Here is a 15,790-nt window from a genome sequence, read left to right as displayed (position 1 = left end):
GATTCACATTAAATAGTGTTCAACAGCAGGGGACGGAGAACTCATTTTACGATGGCCAAGACTCATGTGGTGAATTCTAATTGAGGATATGGCTGGGTAGGAGACATTTACTAGGGGAAGACTGGTCCCTAAGGTGCAGAAAGCCATCCACAGCTTCCCGATAGGATTTGCTATTAAACTGGTCAGCTTAAAAGGCAGGATGACAAAGAGCAGCTTAATTTGCCACACTGGAACTGGGACGGTTGAAGGTCAGTCACAGATACTGATTTAGAACTAGACTCCAGAGTACAGGCTGGCAGGGGTGGGGTGGGGACAAGTGGGGCACTGGCCCATGGTTCAAACTTTCTGAGGGGCCCAGAGATCCACAGGCCGCTTCTAGGACCCCAGGCCCTAGAAGGCACGTAGAGTTGCTGCTACATCAACAGAGCAACCAGCAAACATTTGCTACACAGATGTTTCCAGAAGCTTCCAATAACTTGAGGTAGATAATTTTAGCAATTGCAGTATTGGGTTGCTCTGCTTCTCTTCTGTGTTACAAAGGAGAATTCAAAACATGTCTAAAGTATTACTCTTCTGCATTCATGTTCTCCAGTTTGAATCATCCTCAATATACGGCAAATATACGGCAAAAATAATTACAAATTCTCTTCCCACCCTCACCAGTACTGAGTAAAACCTTCTTTCATTTACTGTTGTACACTGGGACAGCTTTTATATTTCTTTAAAAACAGCCCTTTCAGTATGTTTATACCAAAGTTGCAGATTCCTGTGGAATTAGACAACACTTCTTTCTGTTTGTAATAATTTTACTTTTTCCATGCATGTCATTTAAGGTATGCACTTCTAACTTCAGTTTGACTGTTTGTGCCCTGTTTTCTAACTTTGCAAACCAAATGCTCCATCTTCTGAAGATTCAGTATAAATTGTAACTCTGTTTACATATCCATGACTTGATTTTGGCATTAGAGATAGATTATGCCTCTTACTTTTAAGGAATTGTTTGTGGAAGGATGCCTAAATTACTCCTTCTAGTATAATTTGTTTACTTGTTTGGCCTTGGTGACCTCATGTTGATTGTAGCAGCCTCATAGCAATGATAGACTTGAGGTGCCAAAAGCATCCTAGAGACCATGTCCCAGTCAAAGATAAAATACTATGTCCCTTCACATGCAGCCACATGGTCCAGGCTGGTTCATATGAGAGGAGGAGATCCCTGAGGTTACGCAGAGCGCAAAAGGAGGCAATTTTGAGTTTTATGTGCTGATTTTTTATCTTTGCAGTCTGAATTAATCAAACTAGGCAGTAAAAGTCAGCAGACTCTGTTGGCATCTGCTTAGAAGATTGTTGATCAATTAGATCAATTATAACTTTTTAAAAAACGTGAATATGGTTTGCAAAATGTTGTCTTGGTTCCTGAGCCATCAATTGGCTCTGGGAAATTTTCAAATCCTGAATTTAGAATTTGTCTGATATTTCAGTTTTATGCAGGAATTATCTTTTATTTTACAGCACTTTGTTTTGCAAGTGTTTTTACACTTAATAATACAAATAACAATAATAAATAGTTTTCTGAAGTAATATGTTGCATGGGAAAGATTTTACCTTAGGTATGATATTTGGTATCTATGATGGCTTTACCTACATGGATTCAGTTGTTATGTCTCTTGGCCTGCCATGGAAGTCCTTTTTGGTGGTATCCTATGATAGCATGAATGTATGCTCTTGGAAGAGTTACATACATCATAGAAAGGAACCAGAGTTGAGTGGATCTGGGGCTGTAAAATGGGCTGCATTCCATAAGACCATGGTACTGTTTCATAAAGGTCATTGTGTGAAGACCTGTATGACAACAATATATGGCACTTCATGCAGTTTTCTATACAGAAGTCACTTCCATGTGGGAAATTCATCTTTTGTGAAGTCTTGCAGGTGATATGCAAAGCAAATAAAATCAAGGTTGTTTCCCCCCCCCCCTTTATTATTCTTGCTCTGAGTAGGAAAGAGCAATTTTAAAGACCTAAAGTGTTCTTGGGGCAGATTGTATCTAGTCCATGAGTCAGAGTAAAGAGGACACTACAATCTTTCTCGCCCTAAAATTCTGACCATACATAGAATGCAAAATGAGGCTGTTATATGCTGGTTTTGTACCTGTTTCCTTAAAGGATATATCTGCTATGGGATGATATAAAGAAAAATGAGTGCACCATTTTATTTTCTTGAAAAATGAATGAGATGGATGGTTGTTTGATTTGGATAGGTGGAGCCCTCGCTCTAACAAGATAAACATCATCAGTCTAGTTCATGGATAAATAACAGCAGTTTCAAAGATTAAAACTGCTGATTTATACAGTTGCAGTTTTTTTCTACCGTACAGTCTGCAATCAGTTGAAGTAGCCCAAAATATTATTTTCACCTGGCCTCTTGGATTTGATTATATAAGGTCACTTGATTTCCCAACTCCAACCCCTCCCAATAAACAGGAAAAGATTACAGATGCATGAGAAAGCAAAAATGCAGCTCGCCAGAGAGTCTAACAGCTTCTGCTAAAGTAGCAGTGTGGAACTTGTGACCCTCTGCAGATTGTTGGACTTCAACCCAGTCCCTATGGAATCAGCACAATCATCTATCTAGTACAGCAGGAGCAGGGGATCTGTGCCCCCCCCCCAATTATTGGACTACAGCTCCTTATAGTGGCTGCAGCTGATGAGAGTTGGAAGATACCCATTTTCTGACTCCCGTATTACAGCACTTGTTTACCTCTGTGACCAAGCGGATGCCTCCCTCAGGCCCACAACACACACACACACACACACACAGAGAGAGAGAGAGAGAGAGAGAGAGAGAGAGAGAGAGAGAGAGTTGCCTTCCTCCCCCAACAACTAGCATTTTATGACATGCCGCAGTGCTGCTGAAGATGGATGTTCCACTTAGCCAGCATGACTGTCAGACATTGATAGCCTTGGTCTCTATGAATTTGTCTAATCTCTTTTAAAGCCATCTAAGCTGCTTGCCATCCCATCCCATAGCAGTGAACGCCATAGATGAACTTTACATTGTGTACTTCCTTTTGCTTGTCTTGAATTTTTTGCTAATCAATTTACCCGTCTTTGAAACTTGTTTGCGTTAAATCTTATTTGCCTCCTGCCCCTACATTTACCTAGTTTGGAAAGTCCCTCTTGGCGCTTTTGTAGTCTGTTTTGGTTTCCCCCATCCTAAATAATTTGATGTCATCCATAACTTTCTCCCTGGTCATCACAGACTTGTTTATGAGCAAGCTGAATAGCACCAGATAGGGGCAGCTGAGGCAATTGCCTCAGTCAGCAGGATCGCCAGCGGCAGCTGATCCCACATTGATCTTGATTTCCCCCATGTTCCTGATGTAAATCTGCAATCACCCCTTCTTCCAAGGAGGGACGCCATTTTGGGTTTTGCCTCAGGTACCAAAAAGTATTGGGCTGGCCCTGCCAGATGCAGTACTGATAATCAGCTATTGTTTTATTGCCTTCATTGAGAACTGTCCCCCTGCTCCTGCCTTCCATTCTTTAGCCAATTACTAACCCATAAGAAGCCTCATACGTTTATTCTATGACCACTAAGCTTACTCAGGAGCCTTGATGAGAGACATTGTAAAATGTTTCTTGGAGGTTCAAAATAATACACTTTCCCTTTATCCCATCACTCACATATTCTATATTCTAATCAGACTGGCACGGTTTTGTCAGTTTCCTTTTCATCTTCTGCATCTGCTGTCTACTTTTCAAATAATGATCTCCCTTTCAAAAAAATTCCACATGTTTTAATTTATACATTGATTTGACAATTCAGACAGAAAACCCCTCTAATCAGACCTGTGAGGTCAGTGACCCTGAGTCCAGTTCTCGTATTATTCCCTTCTATGGATTATGTTTCAATATTCTACAAGATAATAATCTGGTGCTTCAGCCTGTAACTGAATAGCTAAACCCTTTTAATGCCATTTTATTACTTTTCCTAAAGGTGGGCGACTGTCTCACCTCTACCTCCACAGTTTCCAAAACCCCACACAAAATACCTCCAAACACAATGCCTGGAGGCATTGTTTACTTTTAAAGTCCCTGTTGGTTTTTGTTATGTAAAATAAAATGGTAAAAAGTGTATATAAGAGGCTGTGAAGATAAAATATTTTTTATATATATTTGCGAGAACTATCTTCTAACAAAAATAAGTAACTTGCATCAGAATCCGTAATAGAAGAATGGGCAGTAGCCAATATAACACCAATTTTTTAAAAGGTTTCCAGGAAATTTAAAGCTCTTAGCTTACATCTGTTTGAGGAAAACTGGTGGAAAGCATGATCCAATATAAAATCATCAAGCATATAGAATAGGAAGTCCCGGTGAAGAAGAATCAACATGGCCTCTCCAAAGTAAGTCCTGTCTCACAAACCTTTTAAAGTTCTTCAAGATTTTGGTATATTTATACAAGTGCCTGGTATAAATTGTGCACTTAGACTTTTAAAAAGCTTTTAGTATAGTTCCTCTCACCAAAGATTCCTTAATAAGCTTAGCAGTCATGATTAGTTGAAGAGAGCTAAACCATCGGGCCAGGTTAGTACAACGCCACATCAAGTCATGAGCATGGTGCATTAGCAAAATGAGCAGAGAGGAGCAAAGTGGTTGCAATCTCTTTTCTGGGAGACGTCACGCTTGCACATTCGTACTAAACCATGACTTGGCTTAATGTAACATATGAACCAGGCCTAAATCCGTAAGATTGTTTTGAAGTCATAAACTTTGATACCTGATAAAGAACTTGGCATTCAACTTTCATTTTTAAAAAATAAAGTTTCCACCCCTTGGATGTACGGAAAAACTTTCTTGGTTTCAATGTTTTCATCTTAACATAAGAATTGATTCCATCTTTACCTATTCTGTCTCTCTCAGGTGATAATTAAAGCGCATTGCAACCTTCATGTCTACACAGAGTCATAATAGTCCATTGGGTAATATTACTGCCTGCCTATTTAGTGTGTTCTTACAAAAGCTGTGTGCCAGAGGGCTTTGTGTACAAACCACTCATTCCCTCCTAGAGTAAAAGGAAAAGTTTTGCTTATTATCTGGGGAGTTGTCTGACCAGCATAATGATATGGAACAGGGACGTGCTGGGCATTCTCCAACTTCCTTTGTGTAAACATTAATTCAGCACGTCAACAGAGCGATGAATCCCAGAGTGCTCAGGCTGGTCTCAGAGGAACTGATGTTTTCTAGCATGTAGGCTGCATAAGTGTAAGTGCAATTATATGGAAAGAAGTTCCATTAATTTCAGTAGGATCTGAGTATAACTTTCCCTGGATTGCATCCAGCAGTGTTTGTAACTGGGTGGCCATTTTAGGTTCATCTCATTCAATGACACAGTGTTATTCCCTACCAAGACCTGGTCCTTGTTAGAGACTAAGAAAGAACTGCAGGAGCCATTAAAGACAGGAAGACAGGCTAAGCCAGCTGAAATTTTGTTTTAAAAAGAGCTAAAGAGCCATAAAGGGCAGGGTCTTTGTGTCAATGGAATCCTACAAAACATTTGAAAACATAGAACATCTTACGAGGAAATAATAGCAACCCTCATGCAAGAAGTCTGGATACGTACCATAAAATATACTTTGAAAGACGACTGGTCTTAAAAGAAGAATTGCACAAATGGCTGCAAAAATCCACTGTCAAGAAGCACTGTCTAGAATGAATGGCATTTTACCAAGCCACATTATCGCTCTCAAGGACATGGACAGTATATCAACCAGGTTTCTTGAATAATAGCTTTAGCTGATCTATAACTTGCTTGATAAGGTCCTGGAGTTTTATTTACTTCAGGATTATTATTATCTACATATATATTTTGGAAAATGGCGCATCTCTATAGGTGTGGCCACCTCCTGAGACTCAGCGGGAGGGATTGCAGAGAACGCTTGCCTTTCAAAGTTATGTATGGATTTGATCACTGTTTTTTAAAAATATACTTGTATACTGCTGCTTACATTAAGCAGCACATAAATTAAGAACTAATTACACGTGACAAAACAAGCCTTTGGATTTCACAGTGGGTACAATATATAAGGAAGGAAAACAATTTGGCAGCTTCCCATTTTTAAGTCTGTGGAAATACATGTAAGATCAACAGCTTGTGAAATAAAAATGACAACAGCTAACACAGCAGGCCTGGAGCTGTGTGGGTACATAGCTTAGCAGTTGCTTGTGATTTTAAGACGGTGTGAAGCAGCTTCTGGTGGACCTAGGGTTACCCATATTTTCTCCTCCATGGGGAGAAAAGCAGCTTGGTGGAATTCTGAGGAAAGGCATGGCTGCTGGTAAAAGGAGCAAGCACACCACCCATTTGGTCCTCCACCTCACTCCCCAGGCTGCTGCTTCTTAAATAAAAATGCTATATTGAAAAAAATGTTACATGGATCTGGTTGCAAATTCTAGCCTGGCCCTTTTCTGCTTGCTTACCTATTCACTTGTTCTCTCATTAACTCATCCTAAATTTGTAAATCACACCATACTGTCTGGCTGTTTGACAAATAGATGCATTTGGGTAATGTTGCCCCCGCTTCCCTCCCATTTCCCCCCCCCCATCTGGTGACTTTGAAGCTTCTTAGATTTTTCATCTCCAGTCATATCAGTTTTCTCCCTGTTAAGAGGCGGTATAAAGATGTTTAAAATAAATTTGCAAAGTGGAAGTAATAATGACTCCTCTTGCAGGTCTGTTGGTAGGATAATGGAAGAAAGAACCACAACTTTGTATATTACATGTATTAAAAGAAGCATTAGCAGCTGTGCCCTAAAAACAAGTCCGTTCAGCATTTCATAATTTTTACAGCAAAGCTTGGAAAATGTGCTTATAAATATATACAATCCCACACGTTCCTAAATGTCAATCCTGTTCATTTAGTCATTGTTGGAATTCAGCTTCTTGTTTAGCAGTATCACAAAAGCAATGGTTGTCCTTTCTGAGACGCTGCAGAGCAATCCCATGGGATCAGATTGATGGCTCCAATAGTGGCAGTCAATGTTGGGAAACATAAGAGAAACAGCAGGCTCTTTCAAGGGGCTCAGTCTATTCCTTTTATTCCTGATTTTATATCTGGTTCTTGTAGGACCAAGGAGAAGCCATTTTCATGCAGTTACCAGGCTTGGCTGACTTTAATTTTGTCAGGGGGAAAAAATTACCTGGGAAGAGTCAACCTGGAGGAAAATGCTAAGAAGCTATTTTCACCATTTTTTTCTTTCACGGGCTCCCCCCCCCCACCTACTTCTAGCGGTTCCCACATGGCACATGATGCAAGATCCCTCATTGATCTAATCAGGTATCTCAATTTTTACTTTTGTTACAAATCGAAATCTCGCTTTCTTCGAAGACTTCCTCGGTCGTCTCCCCCATTGTGACTTCTCCTTCACTGCTGTCTGAGAGGCTTGCTCTGGGAATATGCTTTAATGCGAAGCTTAGCTCCGCTTTGCCGCCTGTCCTCTGCTTTGCCACTTGTGTGCTCTGAGGCTGAGTCACCTCCAGGGAGAAGCAATTATTGTTCGAATGCTCTTTCTTGGAACATCTCCCCAGGTGCTTGATGTTCTTTCCGAGAAAGCATGGCATGCAGACAAAGGGGGATGCCAGCAAGAAATGGGACCATTTCTTGCGCAGTTCAGCTTTTACCTGGAAAAGGAAGGAAAGCAAACAGAACAGTTGAGATGGATTGCAGCATGTAGTATAAATGCTTCCTTGACCCGTCCTAGGGCTTCTGTCCTTTCAGATAAGCCTGGAATTTCTTAGTTCAGGTATGCTGTGGCTAGGTTACCCTACAGCAAGAGTAGGGAATCTTTGGGTCTTCAGGTATTGCAGAACTCCAACTCCCATCAGCCCAAGCAAGCATGGCCAATGGCCAGGGATGGTGGAAGTTAGAGTTCATTCCCCACACCTACCCAACAGGCAGAAGTCCTGACTGCTCAAGTAATTACTCTGAGACCTGCAGCACAAAGTACAATCTTAGGCCTCTCTGCAGTGTTTAGCACAGTAACCTGCTCCTAATGCCCCTTTCAAGAGGTCCCAATCTACTTTACACCTTTCCCCTTACTGTCCTGATGTGTTCCCACAGAACTCTGTGTGCATTTTATACAGAGAGCAGGTTTCTCATTGATGTTATCACAATACAGTGGTACCTCGGGTTACATACGCTTCAGGTTACATACGCTTCAGATTACAGACTCCGCTAACCCAGAAATAGTACCTCAGGTTAAGAACTTTGCTTCAGGATGAGAACAGAAATCGCGTGGCAGCAGCGGGAGGCCCCATTAGCTAAAGTGGTGCTTCAGGTTAAGAACAGTTTCAGGTTAAGAACGGACCTCCGGAACAATTTAAGTACGTAACCAGAGGTACCACTGTTCTTGGACAGCGTACACAGGCACTTACGAATAGTTGCTATTTAAATGACTTCATGTTTTTTACAGTGCAGCAGCTGAATATTGTGAATATCACCCTGTTTATGCTGCTGCCTCCCATTCTCCACATATCTTTCTGCCATCCTTCCTTCCTACCAGTTTCTGCTCCCTGCCCTCAGTGAAGAGGGGAAGAGAACACTTCCTGGAGAATGAAAACCTTCATGTAATGGAATGTTCCCCCTTCCATTTGGGCTCAGCTCTACTCCAATCTGTTGCACATCAGGACAGGTTGGTGCCCCTCCTCATAATTAGAGGCACAAGGGCAGCATCCTGGCCTTTTGCCTGGCATGCATGGGCAGCTTATTGCAAGTTGATCTGTTTACAAGTAGGTACCCTATATTGCTGTTTCAAGGAGCAAGCTGAAAGGGGTTGTGTTCCTTGCATGATATCTCCAACTACTGCAAGGAACACAATGGAAAATTGAATAACTCTTCAATATATACTAACTGATATAAAATGCCAGGTGACCACCAAGAACGTCACACAGGACAAAGTGCAAGCTGCACCAGTCAGTCTGTTCTGCAACATCTTCCAAGAGAAACAAGTGGTTAGAAATGAAGGTCAAGAAGGATATTTTACCTCTCCATTAGAAAAACAGTATAAAAGTGCTACAAAGAAACCCTGGAAGGGAAAAGAGAGAGAAGGTAAATTAGATCTGGATGAAATTTGCCAAGGTACAATTCAACTACAAGCTTATGCAATCACAGAATATTGTTCCTAGAAAACACCTGAAACCTGAGTCATCATGCTGCTAAATTGAACATTAACACAACTAACTTCCCCTTGCTCAAAAATCACCTTTATCTCTCAGGTATCATGTGATGAGGCACCAGTACCCAAAACTCTGTTCTATTTTTCTTAGAACAATTTTGCTCGAGGAAATGTCAGGCTTGCAATTTTAAACCACTAAGGTTGGTCCCATGAAATATATCACTTTGACCTAATCTGTGCATTTCGCATTAGGTTGTGCAGGAAATATTGCAACTGAAGTTTAGGGCAAAATTACATGTATAGCTTGTGAACTTAACCCTCCCAAGGATGTGATTGTGAGACCTTGTAAGAGCAGTATCAAATTTAGCCAGTTTTCCTAAAGCTCAGTAGCTGACCCCCCAACCCCACTTAGTACTGACATGCTAAAAAAGTAGTAATGCAAGAAACATGCATATTGGACTGATATACACCTGACTTCTTGCACCTGGTTCCTGCTGGCAAGAATTTAAGGACATCTAAGACTCAAAACATTTCTCCTCAGGCAGATTTATATATGAAGATTGAAAGACACTGCATAATTCCCCATTGAAAAAAATGGAACTAATGGCAACTCTTTACTTAGTCCAAATGTCTCATTCTTTGGGACCAACAAATCCCCAAGCAAATCTGAATTTGTATTTAATAGTTAATGAACTAGCTGCAAAGTTCTTTATTGCATTTGTAGAATAGTACAGAATATGGTATACCACATGTCTTAAGAGTGATGATCATTTTTAATTTCTAATATTTGCTATTCTGAAAGTTGTTTCCTGAATTGCTATTTCCTCAGCTAACTCATCGAATTACATAGTCTGTTCCCCGAATTTTCCAGCATTCATTTGCAAACCCTTACCAGCTATTTATATTCAAGAACATTTTCCACAGAGTTCTTCTTGAGAACCATATATCAAAGAGTGCTCCCTCCCTCCCTCATTCACTAATATTTCCAGCAACCATGGTTTACTGATGTGGCTCTAGATGTCTAAAAGTTATACACAAGCAATTTGGAGCTTTCTCAGGTAAATAAGCATTATATTACAATAGTTGTAATATTCAACCCTATGTTGTCTTTTTCTTTGAAGATTTTTTGCTCTCTGCTCTGTCTATGGTTTTAGTATGAAGATTATTATTTCTTTTCTTTTCATCATATATATTCATTAATGCCCTTTGTTTATTAATTAGTGGTAATAAATAATGCCCCTTCCAGCACAAGAACTTACTTGGAAGGAGCCCAGGGTCAGCTGAATGAAGACTTTTATGTGCCTGGAAAGACCATCAATTCTTTCATCCACAATGAAGTTAAAGACAATCTCGTGAATCCCAAGCAATGGTATTAACACAAGGGTTGATCTTGCCAGTCTAAAAATAAAAATAACCATAAGAATGAATTCAATCCTAGAAATAAACTGCATCAAGAAATCTCAATGGAATCATGAATCATGATATTATCCACTCACCTCCATTTGTTTGGTGCTAGTATTAGAATGATCAAACCTCATACATAGATATTGATATATTAATGCAGGCGTGGTGGATCTGTGGTCCTACCAGTGTTGTTTGTCTGCCATCAATCCCAGCCAGTATGGCCAATTGTCAGGGATTATGGAAAAACAACATGTGGAAGGCCAGTTTCCCCACCCCTGTAATTAAGGATATATTTAAGGATTTTAGTCAAACCTCCAGCAACATGAAATTGTTGAATTACAATTTTATCAAGAAGTTCAATGTTGTCACTTGTGGACTGAATTGGAACAAAGGCTTTTTAACTGTACTATGTATTACCACTAACTATGATAGGCTGTACTTTGCCGAATTTCATTTCCTTCTGACTTCACTGCTTACAGCCCCTGCCCTCCAAACATGTAGATAAGTACCTGTAACTCAGGATAACACTTCATTCTTCTGAAGAAGCAGATTGTTATCCATAAAATCTTATGTCATAGTAAACTAACTTGCTAGTCTTTAAGGTGTCATTAGCCTTAACCTTTTCACCTTCTCCCTGACATATTAATTTTATGGGCATAAGTATGTTGCGATTGTTTTGGAGATGACAATTCACCTGAAGTGGTACAGCCCAGACACAGATTTATTGTCTTAGTGAGTTTACCATTATTAAACAAACTAGGCGCTTATCAGCCTTTTGTTTCTTCAGTGACCAACACCAGCAAGCCACTGCCAGGCTGGGCTCATAAGAAAGCTAGTTGGTATTGTTTCCAGCCCTTGCTAAAGTCATGAATTTATGAGTTTCCTCAAATACTAACCCTTCACTGATTGTAGAGATTGTGAAGGGTCTGCCTCCCAACTCATAACAATAGAGACATGCTCTCTGACTATTATTGAAACTTTGTAAGTAAAATATTCACCTATGTGCAAAACAACATGACTGTGATATATTCTAGCCTAAGTATGTTCCTGGTGAATGCTTGTTTAAAGGTGGATGAGGCTGCCCATGGTAAGATGTAACCAAGCATAAAAGTGCCTGGTGCAATCAGCCATTGTGCAACTCTGCCAAGATAGTTAGAATCTCGTCCAAACCTCTCTCTCCAGCACATGTAACAAAGAAAAATAGACGTGTAGGAAATTCTTGTGTAGAATGAACTGGAACATAATCAATGGATTCTTCTTTCAGTTTAAAAAGTACTGTAGAAGGCTAAGTAGATTAGTACAAATCTGAGAATGAAATATTTACCTGAATTTATAATCACGAAAGCTCATTTGCTGGGCTTTAAGTTTGGAAAGTAGCAGCTTCACAATTTTTAGAAAGATGCAGAAGTTAACCTTCAAAGAAACACATCTCTTGGTTAGTTTCAGTAAATGCAATGAACATTATTTGGCTAGCAATGGGGCAATCACAAGAAATTAACCCACAAGCAACAATTCACAGCACAATCTTAACCATGTTTACTCAGAAGTAAGTCCTATTAAATTCAGTTGAGTTTACTCTCAGGTAAATGTGTTTAGTACTGCAGCCTCTGAATGTGTGAAGACATTGTTTCTAGAGATTTTCTACCCATCACATTTAGACAATTTTTCCTGCCATTTCTCTTAGCTCATTCTGTCCCCACCCCTTTCTTTAGGTCAGGCTTTTGATCCAAGATACTTTTGATCTTTATTAATGGTTGCTGGAACAGGGAGCATCAGTAGCGGATAGAAAAGAACACCAAGGACAAGTACCCTTGCCAATATCTTACGTATCACACACAAATAATACCTGCATCCATGTTTACATGCTCTCATTTATTTGAATGGGTATCATAGCATGTAATCTCTCTTTTAAAAATATAAATGCAAAAGCATTTGCCTGTTCATGTTCCCAAGACTATCTTGCTCATATCCTTCTCTGGGACACTCTCTGGTTCTCATTTTTTCTGATCTTCTAAATTTTGAAGCTGGTTTCAGTCCATGTATTGCTTCAGGAAGTGCAGATTAAGTCAGTTCACAGTTTAATGCAAACTTCTCCCCCACCTTTAATCCCTGTCCTGCCTTATGCCTTCCACAGCCATTTTTGTTCAATCAATCCTTGCTTTAAATTATTTAGGGTTAGTCCCGTGTCTTTATTTTGTAAAATACAGAGAGACACAAATCATGGAAAGGGCCAAGTCAGTCTAACTCTGCTGTGCACCAGGAGATGTTTCCCCTTGCAAATAATATAACAGAAACATATCACCACAACTGTATAAAAAATTAATCAAATTTATGCCATGATGCTTACAACAATGGAAAATAAAATGGGCCCTCGAATGATCCACCAGAATGCCATGTTGTGATGTGTTGCCCAGCATCTAGGAAGTAAGTAAAAATTATTCTGTCAGCTCACATAAGCACAAATGGCAAGCCACATTATTTTTAAATAGATTTGGATAGGACCTGGAAACCTGGTTGCTTTTTTTTGCCAAGAGGACTAATCAGATTACTCATCAAGATTACAGTTTTCAAAATCAATTGTATACAATAATCCATTCCTAAGCAAGTAATCCCAAGGCATGCATTTTCCCATAACACAAGACCATTATTCTAATGGTTGTGGCCATAGTGGGCTGTAATGCAATTTCTTATTTTTATAATGAGCTTCCTAATGGAGGCTTAAGCAACTGATACCTATGGAAGCAAATGATGATGACTCATTTGTGTTTCACTAGGTGCATCTAAACGTCAGGTTAACTTCACTTAATTCCTTTGGTTTAGCATTAGGAACCAACGGGGTGTAGCATGAGGTCTATTTATTAATTATACTTACATCCCACTCTTTCTTTCAAAAGCTCAGAGCAGCTTGTATCAAGTTGTCAGTGGCCTCTTGTTCAAGTCCTGATCAGGCCCACATCAGCTAAGCTTTCCTATACCATTCACAAGACTGATCTTACTGTGTCCACATAAACATCAATAATAGGGGGATTAGAAAATCAGAAACTGGTGGTGCTTGGGTGTGTGTATGTGTTTTAGCAAAGTCACTATCACGATCTGGCCATATACTCTAGATCACCATCTCCATAGCATGTTTACAAATGACCACCACAGAACAAAATGTTTGTCTATATCCATCCGAAGACCTTTGTTTAAACCAGCAGACCATGCCTTCTATTATCTTGGCAGAAACTGAAGCAACAAACCAAGCCAGAGAAACATTTGGAAACAGTCACTTACCCCTCATACTCCAGTTGGTATTTTGTTATTCCCCAGGAAGCCACAAACAGAACTGGAAAACCTGGGAAAAATTGATATGCAGGAACAATGTGACTTCACAATGGGCAATATGTAACAGTTGTTGTGCATGTGGACTAAATAATAATGGAGTGGCTGGAATATAGGGATGGGAGGGAATATTACTAATTTGTGTACAAGGCAAAGGCTATTGATCACAGCAACTTTTTTCTCTTGTTGATTCAGTCATACATTTTTGTAACCCTCTTTATCCAAGGACAGTCTCTGAGCAGCTAAAAGCAGCAACAAAGTTAAAAGAAGAGTATGCTTATAATAATCTGATGTCAAAATGCAGGGCAGGGTTTGGATCATTTCTCAGATGGTGATTATTATTTATTCTGTTTATTGTACTTTTATATATTGCCTTTCCTCCCAAGGTGGCCCAGGGCAGTTGTGACATAGAGAGGGGTGGCTTATCTTCAATATAGACATGGCCTTCGTGACTGCAGCTGCCTTGATGACATGGGTTTTAGATTGATGCTAACCTATCCTGAAACAGTGGACTATACGTGCTGCTGGAAAAAAAATCTGTATATTTACCCCATCCAATGAAGATGTATCTCAACAGCAGATGTTTCTCAGAGAGCACAGTGGCTACCAATAATCTATGGAGGTAAATCCCTTCCACTAAAATCCAGAAGAAATTTGCCCCAACAACATAATGCATCAAAAGCTGAGCCATCCTGCATAGGAACAACTTCTGTGGAAATGAGATAGTGAGAAGAAAAGTTAATATTGAACAACCGTCAACAGCAAAGTAAAACTTGGTACTACCAATTATCAAAATACAGCTTGGTACATACAGATATGTGGAATTTTTGTTAAGCAAGTCAGATACTTGTCAGTCAAAATGAATATTTGAAAAGCTCTATTCTTCTAAAGCAGTTTTGTTAAATGTTAATGACTACAAAGCTCTGTGGCTGGGTGGTTCTTGAATGGAGGATACTAGCAGCAGGGCCCAGATACCTTCCTTCTGCACTGCCAAGCTAGCCTTCAAACGAAACAAGCTGCTAACTTGGTCTCTGCTGCATGAGCAATGCAAAGGCCCAAGAGTCCAACAGGGTCAAATTAGCCAAAGTACAATCTCAAAGTTCTCAGAATTCTATGGGAAGAAGGCTTGATTGTTAAACTACTCTAGCAATTGTAGCTCTGCGAGGAGCATAAAGGGCTCTCCTAAAAACTACCTGCAATCCATGGCTGTCAAAGTGGTATAATTATGCCTTAAATGCATCTGTATTGTGAGTGGTATGTGCTGGCTGCAGGCCATCTGAGGAAGACAGCATACACCTGTGTAAATCTTCTGGACATATCCATCTTTTGTTCCTCCAGTTGTTTTAACTTGCCATTTACCTTGTTTTTAGATGTCTTGTTTTATCTGCTTTTTAACTGGCATACCACTTTAGTTTTTTTTGGTAAAAATAATAATCAGTCTATAAGCTTTATGAATAAATAAATAAACGAAGGAATTTTCTAGCTATTTTCATACTTGTGTGCCAGTTACCGTCATACAAAAGAAAGTATGCAGAGCTTGAAACTTGCTAGCAAAGGATGCTCAGCATGGAATGCAACGCTTTGAATGAGTTCAATCAACAACAGTTTTCTAGCAAGCTTTGCAGCTACAGAATTCAGCCATGAACACATAGAAACTCCAGGTATCATTAGATGCTCTTTCTTCCACCCACTTGCTTTTAACAATGCCGTACCTCTGGACTTGAGAATGATATCCATCCATTTAGATCACTTGGCTTTTCAGAGTCCACATAAAGAAATACATAAGTGCTGTGGGTTGTTCTGTCTTTGATGAGAACTCCTGCGGCTCGCAAAATGAATGCAACAAACAGATTCATATGGATGTAGTTCCTTGTGCAGTGCAGTTTCCT

General features: G+C 39.8%; 1 protein-coding gene across 4 annotated transcripts in view; it reads right to left on the bottom strand.

Annotated features, from left to right (window-relative positions):
• Nucleotides 1-4,218: 4,218 nt before the first annotated feature.
• Nucleotides 4,219-15,790, bottom strand: part of GLP2R (glucagon like peptide 2 receptor) — a 38,548-nt gene continuing 26,976 nt past the window's right edge. For 2 of the 4 annotated variants that reach the window (XM_080993858.1, XM_080993857.1), the window contains 8 exons: nucleotides 15,614-15,788; nucleotides 14,451-14,610; nucleotides 13,854-13,914; nucleotides 12,925-12,994; nucleotides 11,902-11,990; nucleotides 10,433-10,571; nucleotides 9,042-9,083; nucleotides 4,219-7,680 (listed from right to left, as the gene is read on the bottom strand). In XM_080993858.1, the coding sequence (XP_080849984.1) occupies nucleotides 7,342-7,680; nucleotides 9,042-9,083; nucleotides 10,433-10,571; nucleotides 11,902-11,990; nucleotides 12,925-12,994; nucleotides 13,854-13,914; nucleotides 14,451-14,610; nucleotides 15,614-15,788 (1,075 nt within the window). In that variant the 3' untranslated portion in view covers nucleotides 4,219-7,341. The remainder of the gene's footprint in view (nucleotides 7,681-9,041; nucleotides 9,084-10,432; nucleotides 10,572-11,901; nucleotides 11,991-12,924; nucleotides 12,995-13,853; nucleotides 13,915-14,450; nucleotides 14,611-15,613; nucleotides 15,789-15,790) is intronic. The other 2 variants (XM_080993860.1, XM_080993859.1) reach the window with 1 other exon arrangement.

This window comes from Podarcis pityusensis, assembly GCF_964106645.2.
Source record: "Podarcis pityusensis genome assembly, chromosome: 2".
Classification (NCBI taxonomy): domain Eukaryota; kingdom Metazoa; phylum Chordata; class Lepidosauria; order Squamata; family Lacertidae; genus Podarcis; species Podarcis pityusensis.
This window is presented reverse-complemented; position numbering and strand designations above follow the sequence as displayed.